General features: G+C 37.3%; 1 protein-coding gene across 1 annotated transcript; it reads left to right on the top strand.

Moving 5' to 3' along the window:
• The first annotated feature begins 1,360 nt into the window (after positions 1–1,360).
• On the top strand, positions 1,361–10,998 carry tmem135 (transmembrane protein 135). The gene is made up of 15 exons (XM_074610344.1): positions 1,361–1,595; positions 2,296–2,423; positions 3,108–3,200; positions 3,420–3,453; positions 3,553–3,618; positions 4,038–4,084; positions 4,200–4,241; positions 4,339–4,515; positions 5,457–5,526; positions 5,637–5,804; positions 6,111–6,174; positions 6,290–6,366; positions 7,850–7,948; positions 8,055–8,122; positions 8,252–10,998. The coding sequence occupies exons 1-15, from the start codon at positions 1,458–1,460 to the stop codon at positions 8,385–8,387; spliced, it is 1,407 nt and encodes a 468-aa protein (XP_074466445.1). The 5' UTR covers positions 1,361–1,457; the 3' UTR covers positions 8,388–10,998.
• Positions 10,999–12,491: the final 1,493 nt, after the last annotated feature.

Genomic DNA, 12,491 nt, shown 5'->3' with positions numbered 1-12,491 from the left:
ACACATTGTTCCACAATGTTTAACATGTGCTTTAATGTATTCTCAGTCCGGCCCCAGCCCGGTGCCATACTATGGGAGGGAAACCTCTGGAAATTCGATGCCTGCTGGCTGATTTTGATATTATATACATTTCATGAGAGTCATGATTTGCATCTGTAAGATCTATGCCATTCCCAAGTATGTTTGTGGCTCTGTAATGTTTGTGCTGTTACTTTATGTTAAAGTCTAACATAATATGCAAAATGTAGTGTGTATAGGCCTATCTCCACAACACTAAACCACCAAACACTGGCAAAATAATCATGCTAGGGTGAATATTCACATTCATGCCACAGTTGAGCACTAACAGGACCAAGCACACTTTTTTTTTACATTGATGGTTAACATCTTGTATCAGATTAAGCCTAATCTGATTCCAGATTTAGTTGAGGATTTAGGCAGATTTAAGTATTTAGCTGAAGTTCTATCCACGGTGAGCAGGTGGGGAATTGAACCTGTGATGTTGGCAGATTTGCAGCAAAGAACAAACCTCTTACATTTTGTTGCACAGTTACCAATCTTTTTCATATTCTGGTTTTAATGAATAATGTGCCTCTAGGTCTTGTAATTCTCAGATATTGGAAGAGTAAAAACATTTTGAAGGCTGAATCTAGGGTTCAAGTAAATATTTATGAATTCAATTTAATGGATTTAAGTAATGATTAGTGATAATTTAATCAATGAATGCACAGAGCTGTATGGCCATTCTACATTCATTCATAATTTAGTATTCAAAATTATCCATACATTCATAATTTAAAATTATATGATAGAGATGATTAAGTGATTAAGCAAATTAATAAGTAATTGTCATTACTATTTTACTCTTACTTAATGCTATGCTTAGCTTCATTTTATTTTCTTCATTTTTTAAGATAAATCAAATTTTTTTTAATTGTCTCTCTATTATTATTCCATTGTATTTTATTTTTTATGATATGATATGATATGATGACCTTAACCATGTCTGCAAAAAAAACAGTAAAACATATTTTGAAAAAAAAAGCTGAAAGATTATTATGGGATTTTTGCCCGCCCGATGATGCCAAAATATTCTGCCTACTGCATAATATTATATATTAATAAAATAATATAATATTAATAAAAAAGATAATAAAAAAAAATGAATCAGTGTTGAGTCACACAAAATCACTAAGAAAATCTGAAGAGTTTTACGAGGGCCTCATTGTAAAATCACTGGATACGGACAACAATTGATCTTTAATAATTAACTACTGATTCATAATGTAGCCCCATTTATTGAGCAGGATAGTTCAGTCCAGTCACTGACAGCGGCGTGCGCGTGCACATCTCTTGCGTTAACGCGCTCCCCATCACAGTGAACGCACACGTCATCGCGTTACCGCCTCCCTGGCTGCTGTTGGGTTGTTAGGTTATTAGTACAGTCTGGTACAGACATGGCCGCTCTCAGTAAAATACCGCACAGTTGCTACGAGATCGGTCATACATGGGACCCGTCATGTGTGCAGTCTGCTGTGGACGTAGCCAGGGGCGCTCTGGAGGTCTCCTTCAAAATATACGCCCCTCTTTACCTGGTAAGTTTGTCTGTTTTTGACCTGCAAATATTTGAGACTCTGAAGCTAAAGTTAGCTAGGTAGTTAGCTACCCAAGTAAGGACTATGGAAGGAAGCAGAGACACGGGTCTTGGGGTATGGAGTCCAGCGCATGCGCAGTGTAACTCAAGCTGCGTGACCATTGGCTCAATTTCGACGAGTGCATGCCAGATTCTACTGCGCATGTGCTATAACCCCCGGATGTATGACTCGTTGATGACGCGTGTCCTTACCTCCTTTTCATAGGCCTCGTGCCCAAGTAAAGGCTAACTAAGGTTCCCAGAAAACGTCGTAAAGATTAAACTGGCACGTCGGTAGGTTACAATCCAGGGACTAAGTCCAAGTTCTTGCAGGTTCACAATGTCAGTGAAAAGTTGTACAAACATAGCATGGCACACTCCCGAGTAACCGGCTAACTAACAGTAACGTTAGTCAACTAAAAACAACCATTTGAGAAGTTCATGCAGTCCAGAGGAAACTCGTTTGACCAGATGTTTGTGCACTGCACCGTTAAGCCCTCTTCAAAAGGCTACTGTACAAGCCATTATCAGCTCCAACGAGAAAGTTTAACACAACATTTCTTAAGTTTTCTCAACTCTCATGCAATGATTTGACAACCAAATGTGAACAGATAAAGTCACAAAAAGTGACTGCCACTCAACTCCATGTGACGTTATTGCAGATAGCAGCAGTTCTAAGGAGAAGGAAGAAGGATTACTATATGAAGAAGATCGTCCCAGAGATCCTGTGGTCTACCTCTTTCCTCACTGCCAATGGAGGTCTCTACATTGTTTTCTTTTGCATTCTCCGGTTAGTAGACACACACACACAGATACACACTGTCAATCACACAGCTCAGTTGAAATAAAGATGTAAGAGTTGGAAGAGAAGGTAATTTGATGCATCTGGGGATCAGTGTTTTAATGGTTTTATTCCTTATTATCTCAGGGTCTGTTGCTTAAATGTGCCCTGTGGAATTGAGATAAGATAAGCCTTTATTGATCCCCAGAGGCGAATGACAGGTGCTGCAGTATCACAAAACAAAGGTTATGTTTACATGTTCAGGGTCATTCACAGAAACATAGAGGACAGAACCTGCAAAAATGAATAAATAAATGTGTCATTAATTGTTGCAAAATATTAGAAATGAATGTTGTGATAAAATAATGTATTGATAAAATGTGACATAAATTATTGATATTTCTGTTTTAATTTGCTTCTTTATTTTCTTATCTTTAATTCTCATATTTATTTATTTACTTTTTATTTATTTTTTCCCTTTTATTTATTTATGTATTTATTTTCTATAATTTTTTTTAAAATTTATTATTTAAAAAAAAAAAAAATTTAAATTTGATTTAATATTTCCCCTTTGATTACAAAAGGAAAAGAAAGATTTGACCAAAACATTGCTTCTTTAAAGATAATCGGTTCCGACTGTGTCCTTGAGTCCGCTTTCAAAAAAGAAATAACACTGTATATTTCTAACTTTAGGAAACTGTTGGGAGGGTTCAACTCCTGGTCTGCCGGCTTTGGCTCGGCGCTGCCTGCCTCCTATATTGCCATCCTCCTGGAGCGCAAGAGCAGGTGAGATTCCTGTCTGTTTATTTTCACTAGATTTTTCTTGGTTCTCCTACTCTCTGAAAGTTTTTTTCATGTTTTGAACTAAAACACATTTGCCAAGTACAACTCAATTAAGTTGTTGGATGCATCTCAAGTATCAGGTGTGGAACAGATGTGGCCTTGTGAATATTTATCCTGTGTTTACTGAGAATCTATATGTCTCTCCCTTTCTCCCCCTGCCAGGAGAGGGCTGCTGACAATATACATGGCAAATCTTGTAAGACTCTCTGTTCATTTGAATATTATTTATAACACATAAAGAGATTTACCTCCTTTGCCACAAAATTTATATGTGACAGTGTCATCTTGTTGTCAGGCCACTGAGACTTTGTTCCGCATGGCAGTGACACGAGGCATCGTCAAACCCATCAGACACGGCGAGGTAAGATGACAGGGAGGTTTGGGTGAGCTGAGAGTGAAAGGAACTAAATAATGGGGTTTGGGGGGCTAAATAATATATAATGCATAAAACCCCAAAATATCATTTCTACTGTCGGGGGCCACCTGATGGTGTGTCCTCAGTTTTCTTTCACATATTGCCAATCTCAAATCCGTTTGTCTGTTTCAAAGGGTGAAGACAGATGAATATGCATGTGTCAGTAAAGAATATAAAGTAACTCGGCATGAGTTGTCAAATGTGTATACATAAACTTGATAGTAGTTTGTGTCCCTTGAAGATTAAATGTATATCATTATATCTGAAGAGTTTCATAACAGATTTGGCCAGATTGTATCATGGTTATGATGATTACGTTTCACCTTTTATCCTGATGCCCTCTTTCTGTCTGTGTTTTCCATTAGGTGCTCTTGTTCTGCATAACTGCATCGCTCTACATGTTCTTCTTCAGGTCAGAGCAGCACAGTGGACAGATTCTTACAGCGAAACATTGGTCAATTAATTATGACTAGCCTTCAAATATTAAAAACAAGAGTTTGAGTGAAAGTTTGTGCTTTGTGCTGCAGGAGTAAAGATGGTCTCAAAGGCTTTGCGTTCTCTGCATTAAAGTAAGTTGTCCCTGTTCCCACTGATGCCTCAATTTAGATCGACTGATGTGTTACTTGGTAAAGCTTACAGAGGTAGTGTGTGCATTTTCTGTGACAGGTTCATCATCGGGAAAGAAGAGATTCCAACTCACTCCATCATGGCAGAACAGACCTACACAAGGCCACTTGAGAGGACGGCTGCTGTAGAGACCGAGGATGCACAGGTGTCAGCAGAAAGGCCCGACTCCAGGAGGAAAACTCTGTTGGCCTACACCAGGGAACTGATAGAATCAATGTGAGAGAATACACCAGTGTACAACTTTGGCAGCTATTTTAGATTTAGTCTTAGTCTTTAAACAAAAATCCATATTAGTTTTAGTCACAGTTTACTATTTTTTATCCTCCATATTTTCAGTTTAGTTTTAGTAGACATCAACTCAAACTGTTTTAGTCACAGAAAAGTCATTTGATTTTAGTCAAAATGTTTTCTCTCTTAATTTTGTCATTTTTTTTAATTATTTAATCTTAGTCCTGTTTTGTCATCAGATTATATTGAACTTTTGTGTCATTTTAGTCAAACTTAATTCACATAATATCTTCTCATTATCTGATGAAAAACACAGGTTAAATGATTAAGAATGCAGCTTTGCAGTTAGTTTGAGTCCTCCTGACTGCGCTAATTAATGATGCGCGGATCGAGCCGCACCCACCGGTCCGTTATGAGAGCCAATCAGCACCACCCAACATGTCAAAATATGAGTTACTCAATAACCTGACCCACAAACCGCCAACTTTATACATTATAGTAGCACAATTGTCAGGATTGAGGTGCGAGACCAGAAGGACTGAGACAGACTGAGCGCCGCTGCCGCAGCGCGTATGTTTGAGACAGAGAGAGAGTGACCGAGAGAGGGGAAGAGAAGGTGTAAGGTGACAAAAATAAAGAGAGATTTTGGTAACGATTTATGTTTTTAAACAGCATTTTGGTATTTTTCCGTCAACGATATTGCATGTTTGATATCGTCACCATTAGTGTTTAATGACGTCTGTGCCGTCTTGTCATCGTCTCAACTTAGTCATGGGAAAAAAGGTTGTTGAAAGACATATTTCGTCGTAGTTTTCGTTAACGAAATTAACACTGGAATACACACCTTTACACACGGACACAAAGATTTGTGAAGAGTGCCCAGTATTGACTCTTTATTTTTATTTTTTATTTATTTTTACATATTCCAGATGCAAAAAGGGTCCAAGACACAGATGTTGTAAACATTACCAAGACAACTGCATTTCCTACTGTGTGAAAGTAAGATGCTTTTGTTATGAAGATGGATTTATCACACTCAAATTCTATATTATCTAATGATGATAATAATACAGTAATAAATACTTTTTTCCTTTTCTTTCATTGTCCAGGGTTTTGTCAGGATGTTCAGTGTCGGCTACCTGATTCAGTGTTGTCTTAAAGTGCCTTCAGCGTTCAGGCACATGTTTACTAAACCCTCACGGCTCCCATCCCTCTTCTACAACAAGGAGAACTTCCAGCTAGGGGCCTTTCTAGGATCTTTCGTCAGTATCTACAAGGTACATTTCATATTTGCTGTATTTTTTTTCTATGACATCTCTGTTGTTAATTTTTTTTCTTGCTGTACTATTTTCTTTTTTCTTCCATTCTTGCTTTTAAGTTGGCAAAAATAATTGTGTCTGCCACCTCCTTAGAGACATTTGATTTGTAATCTCAGATTTCTGTCACTAATTTGTCCTCACATTATTGGTATTATGTTTACTAACATTTCCCATATTCATTTTTCCTATGTTAGTATGTCTTGTGTTGTCATGTGAGTATTATATTGTGTGTGTTTTTTAAAAATGTGTTTCTCTTTAACTCAGGGAACAAGCTGCTTGCTGCGCTGGCTGCGCAACATCGATGACGAACTCCATGCACTGATAGCCGGTGAGAAAGGATTGTGTAGAGCAATCCTTTTTTGAATTGTCTCAGCTGATGTCATGTCATGTCTCAGCTGATTTAATCTGTTGACAATTGTCTCTTTCTCTTTCTGTCTTTCAAGGCTTCCTGGCTGGCATGTCGATGTTCTTCTACAAAAGCACGACAATATCCATGTATCTCTTCTCTAAGCTGGTGGAGGTAAAAGAAAAGCTCAGAAACAAGTGATATTAATAGATAATAGATAGGGAATAGAATAATACTAATTGATAGTAAAAAAGAAAATTATGTCCAGAAAATATACACCCCAACATTAATCTCTCAACTCAAGAAAAGAGAAACCGTATTTACTGAATATCATAAAAAATAGAATTCACCTCTTAAAGCTGAAGTAGGCGAGATTGGAGCAAACATAATTTAAAAAAGTTATTTTTATAAAACAGCCGCTATTTCGTGACAGTACATGAAACTGGTAACCTGAAAAAAATCATGTGCCTCTGTGTCCCCCGGTGTCCTCCGGTGCTCCTAACGGCATCTGCAAGATTTCACAGACCAGAGGAAAACAACCAGTTAGAGCTGATCTGAGGTCTGCTGAGGGCCGGCTGTCAATCACTTGCGAACTCCGACCAAATGATCAAACTAGGCAGCGCTGATCAAATATGAATCAATATTATGTTACGTTAATGCCTATTTCTCTCCTCAAATGTTTTCAGAATCATCTTGTAGTGTACGGTTTAGCCGTAAAATGAGAAAGTTTGTGACGCCGCCGCCATTGTGAAATCTGGTGAAGGAATGCCAAGTTCTGGTCACATGACCGGAGCACAGCCAATAGGAACGCTCTCGTAATGATATGACCTGTGATTGGTTAAAGTCTCCCGTCACGGGCTAGATTTTTTAAAGCCTGAAAACAGCCATGATGAGGTGCAGAAGTCTAGTTTTCTCTCAGAACACTTGAATTACAATATGCTGAAAGGTTATTATGGAATTTTTGCCAAACGATGCCAAAAATGTACTGCCTACTGCCACTTTAAATAATATATAAACGTGCATTAGTATTAGGGCTGACAATCGATCGAAAAAATTCAATTGCGATTAATTGCATGATTGATCACACATTTGTATCCGTTCAAAATGTACCTTAAAGGGAGATTTGTCAAGTATTTAATACTCTTATTAACATGGGAGTGGGCAAATGTGAGCTTTATGCAAATGTATGTATATATTAACTATTGGAAATCAATTAACAACACAAAACAATGAAAAATATTGCCAAGAAACCCTCACAGGTACTGCATTTAGCATAAAGAAATAGGCTCAAATCATTACCTGGGAAACTCAAGCTCACCAGGCAACACCAGCTGTCAGTGTGTCAGTGTGCTGACTTGACTATGACTTGCCCCAAACTGCATGTGATTATCATAAAGTGGGCATGTCTGTAAAGGGGAGACTCATGGATACCCATAGAACACATTTTATTTATATGCATTAACTGGCAATGTGGCTGATTTTATTGACACTAGAGGCTTGTAGAAACGTTATGAACATGGTAGTAGTTCCTAAGTTAGCATAATGCCAGAGCAACTATAATAGAAAGTAGGCTTGCATGTCATTATTCGTGTCTGCTTATCGGAAATGTATCTGACAGTTTATCATTAACAGCACATTTAATAATCTCTGTCTTTAGACCCTGTACTTCAAGGGCATTGAGGCCGGACGGTTCCCTTACTTTCCTCATGCGGACACGGTCATATATGCCATCTCCACCGCTATCTGTTTCCAAGCTGTAAGTGACACACACACACAAAATGCCTACTGGCATAAATATGCTTCACACGCACTTTTTTTTTGCCGAGTAAGGAAATAATGTACGACTCATTACTGTTACACAGGCTGTGATGGAAGTACAGAACCTCCGACCCTCATACTGGAAGTTCCTGCTGCGTTTAACGAAGGGCAGGTATGAATCTATGGTGTTTGCTCTGTCAGCTGTCAAACAATGTTTGAACAATTTAATCAAATTCTGTCTTTTTAGATTGTCCGATTGTTTTTGTCAATGTTAGATATTATTTTCTGTCTCCTCTCCCAGGTTTGCTCTGATGAACCGACAGTTGCTAGATGTGTTCGGGACTCAAGCCTCCAGGGACTTTAAAGGCTTTGTGCCCAAACTGGACCCTCGTTTTACCACGGTGCTTCCACCAGGAGCCGACATCACACTTGGCTGACTTGGAACCAGGATGTGGGCGGGGCTTTCAGGGTTACCTCAACAGGAAATGGACAGTTTTGGCTGTTATTTCTGAGTAACTTAAGGATTTTTAAAAAAAACCTCGTTTATAACAGTTCAGAGGTGGTGATGTCGTGTTATGAGATGGGATAGGCTTTGGAGGATGTAAGAGCCCAAAGCAGGGCGCAATGAGTGTCAAGTGTGGTGCTACACAACAAGCACATTTACTAATTGGGATTGTATGAAAACAGGTAACTGGTAAAATAAATGAAACATTTATAGAAGTATTTTTAAGTCCTAATGAAAGCCTTAACAGTACAAGATAAATACTACTAATAAGAAAACCATCTATTTGCATTTGGCAGGGTGACATTAACCTGTTCTGTAAGGTATAGTAATGAGGTAGATGACCTTATAGGGTCAGTTCACCCAAATCTCGAATAAACAAAAATCGGTTTATTGGAAAATTTAAAAAAATTCACTTTGGCTGGAACAACATTCCTTTTATCCTTTCAATCATAACGTTTCTTCATTTTAAAAGTTAACTGTAGGTTTGTACTGGCTGAACTTTGGTTATTTGCATGGTTGCATTCACGCCAGAGTGTGAAACCTACTAATCTTTTTCAAATCGGCACTGTGATACCTGATTTTGTCTCTGATTTAAGAGGAGAAAGAGTTTGTGATCACTACTCCATGATCATTTCTGAAAGTGTACTTTATCAATGGGTGCAACTGATGTAATTATGTAGCCTTATCAAATATTTTATTCTATAGCAGACGATGGGAGATGTATTTAGATTGTGATCTATGATGTGAAACACAGAGGTGGAAAGTCACCATTTTTAACCAGTTACTGAAATTTATTTTGTTATTGTTGATTTTTAAATGCAATTGGGTTTTCCCAAAATCTCATTAGTGTGTTTTTAACTACACTTGACAATAATTATTGGAATGGAGTGAGTCACCACCTTTATAGTTAATTTGTTACAGGAAGCAGCAAGGACCATGGCAACTTTGGAAATTACTTCTGTGGAGAAGATGTTGAAAAATTAACAAAATGGTTTGGTAATATAGCAGTTTACAAGACTAATATACAGTTTATTAAGTGGTAAAAATACCAATAATTTCATATTGAAGACACGTGAACTGGGAGTAATTATAGCTAAGGAAACATTGTTTACTAGTAAATCGCACTGAGACTAATATGATTAATTACACACAATAAACCAGGTTATTGGATGAAATCATGTCGAGCACTAAAATTATTATTTAAAAACCTGCATTTACAGTTTGCCAGCAATCACATTTCTCCCGTTTTGTATATTGGTATTTTAAGTGTTTTAAAAATACAATTAAATAAAAATCTATTTATTTTATATAGCGTCAAATCATAACAGAAGTTCTCAAGATGTTTTTCATATAGGGCAGGTCTAGACCGTACTCTATAATGAAAACATGAAGTCATACATTAAGCTACAGCTTGAAGAGGTTAGTTGGTCAGAGGTTGATGGTGCAGTTTTTCCACATTGTGTGCATATTTCAAAATTGTACTAATTGCTTTTAACTGCAAACTTACTAATTTAGACTTAATCATTTTAGTTTCAGATTTGGTCTGACTTTAATTATTTTGGTTACATTGATGTACAGCTACAAATAACGATCTTTCCATTACTCCCACCGCCCTGCTGACACAGCAGTACTTCCCCAGTCCTCAAAGTCTGGCACATGATGGCAGATACTTAGTGTCTCTTCCACCTCTGGTTTACAGTAAAATGCATACAGTATGTACCCTCCAAGTAGTGCAGAAACAATTTCAATGTCACGAGAAAGGGTTTGATCAGAGAACGGGCTTCTAAGTTTAGAAACAGACTTTAATTTACAAATGCATTACATGAGCCAAGACTTTGTACCGTGATGAATTGCAATGCTAGGGAGACTAAATTTACAGATCCATATAATTCAATGTCTGATTTTAATGACGATTTTTAAATTATTCAAAGTTCTGAACCACAAAATATATTGTGTACACAGATTTCAAAAAGTCATTACCACAGTCAACCTGATCCATTTTTTTAATTTTGTTTTCTGGAATCGTTTGGATTAGAAAAGACTGATCTATATGACTGAATATTTAATATTTAATAATACAGGCCAACCCCAGAATTATTTGGATCACATGAGCTCATAAAATATGGTGATGGCTGTTTGCATTTTAATTAATATCCCCTGCCAGTTCCAAGGTGAACCCTGCTGATTAAACTGTACATTGATTGAAACCTTGTTTACTGAGGAATTTGGTGCCACATTAAAGCCTGAAGGCGACAAATAATCTGTTTCTGTGAGTAAAAATCACACAGCTCAATACGCTTATGTTTTCGAGTTTTGTTGCTGAGAGATGAGGATATCTGCCAAAATGATATTTTGAGTTTTAAATATTTCATGTTCTCTGAAAAGTATGCATTACATCTTTTAGTAAGTGATGAGTACTCCCAGTGGTTCTGCAGTTAATGAAATAATGGGAACGGTACTATTGCATTTCACACCATTCATCATAACTTCATTCTAGATGTGAAATAATTATATAATTAAACTATCTTTTTGTTGACATCTCATATTTCTGGTAGTTAGTTGAACTGTTTATCTTTTTCAATTCCTCACAACCCAGCTTTAGACACACCTGACCTCCATAACAGAAGCCATGATTGTAAACAGTGTACAGTGCAAAATTCATGTTTACACTAATGTAGAGGTGTTTAAAAAAATAGTAATATATTAACTAAATCTATCGTATGGAATTATAATACAACTCTCAGCAAATGTTTTTTTTTTTTCAATTTATACTAAAAGGGTGTATATTAAAAATATTTTTGAATCCAAAAAAAGTCTGTTTTCTGTGCTGAGTTTTATTACATCTTATCTGTAACGAAAATTATTCGGTGAAGTTCATCATGAAGATCATTACCAAAAAGCAAACCTTTCTCTGTTTTTGGTTGTGAAAAGTCAAAATTGTCAGGCCTCACTTGATCATGAAATTAAACATAAAAAAATGGAAAATAGCTGTAGGTGAACTACTATACAACAGCTGGAGTACTCTGCATATGCAGAAGGTCACACTAGACATTTCTTCACTTTTTGGGGAACCATTGATTTGTAGTCAGGGTTCGTGCTGTAAATCTAAACTCTGTACTAACCCAATGTAGTTTTATGATATATTCATGGGTCCCACAGTATGATTCCTCTTCATTGTGATTTGATGCTTGTATATTTTGACCACTGTGGATTTGTGTCGTCATCCTGTGCGGCTTCCGTACACACGTGACAAATGGAACAGGAAGTGAATTTTATTGTCAAGTGACTTTTATTGTGAAATGTTCAGTTATGTAACTAAACGAGTGGACGGCGGAGCAACTCGGTTGTTTTACCGTAGCGTTGCTAACGGGCCGACTCAACGCGTAAATCAGTCTCATGTCGTCCCTTGAAATTTGGTTATTGACAGAAAGTAAGTTAAAATAAAGATAAGAACAATGAAGACTAAAGATAGCCACAAGGCTTTATTTTGTAGTGATGGGAATTATGGCTCTTTTTAGTGAGCCAGATCATTTGGCTCAGCTCACCAAGAAGAGCCGGCTCTTTCGGCTCCCAACGGCTCTTCGTTTTACCACTTCTGCCATTTTATAATTCAACCAAATTTAGCGAAGTTTTGACCTATGATTAGTATGTGTGGACATATATCACTTACATTATTCAATATAATTATACCAAACCATATAATTTCCAGAATACCATAATTTTACATGCTGCTTTGTTTCCGACTGTTTCTCATCTTGTCTGCTATTCGGGCACCGCACTCCTCTCTCTCTTTCTCTCCTCCTCTCCCTCCTGCTCTGTACCTGTAGACCCGCCCCTCCCTGCTTGATGGTATGATCCCTGTCTGTCGTCACCTGATTGGTCGCACGGACGTCATTAACACAACATTCAGTCACAGTCAGTGCATGGAGTGCCCGTGGCGCGGAGAGGATCGTCCTATCATTCTACCTTGAATTAATTAAAGAAAGAAAAAAAAAAGAAAAAAATGTCTCTCAGACGGGAGCCAGCTCTTATGGTA

The sequence above is a fragment of the Sebastes fasciatus genome, chromosome 16 (genome assembly GCF_043250625.1).
Source record: "Sebastes fasciatus isolate fSebFas1 chromosome 16, fSebFas1.pri, whole genome shotgun sequence".
In the NCBI taxonomy this organism is placed as follows: domain Eukaryota; kingdom Metazoa; phylum Chordata; class Actinopteri; order Perciformes; family Sebastidae; genus Sebastes; species Sebastes fasciatus.
Note: the sequence above shows the minus strand (reverse complement) of the source record. Positions and strands in the feature narration are given on the sequence as shown.

Excerpts from the sequence above, each read along its gene's own strand:
- tmem135 (XM_074610344.1), top strand. The coding sequence starts at position 1,458 with ATGGCCGCTCTCAGTAAAATACCGCACAGTTGCTACGAGATCGGTCAT. Across the intron at positions 5,805-6,110 it reads CTTTCGTCAGTATCTACAAG|GGAACAAGCTGCTTGCTGCG; the intron begins GTACATTTCATA and ends TCTTTAACTCAG. Across the intron at positions 6,367-7,849 it reads TCTTCTCTAAGCTGGTGGAG|ACCCTGTACTTCAAGGGCAT; the intron begins GTAAAAGAAAAG and ends CTCTGTCTTTAG.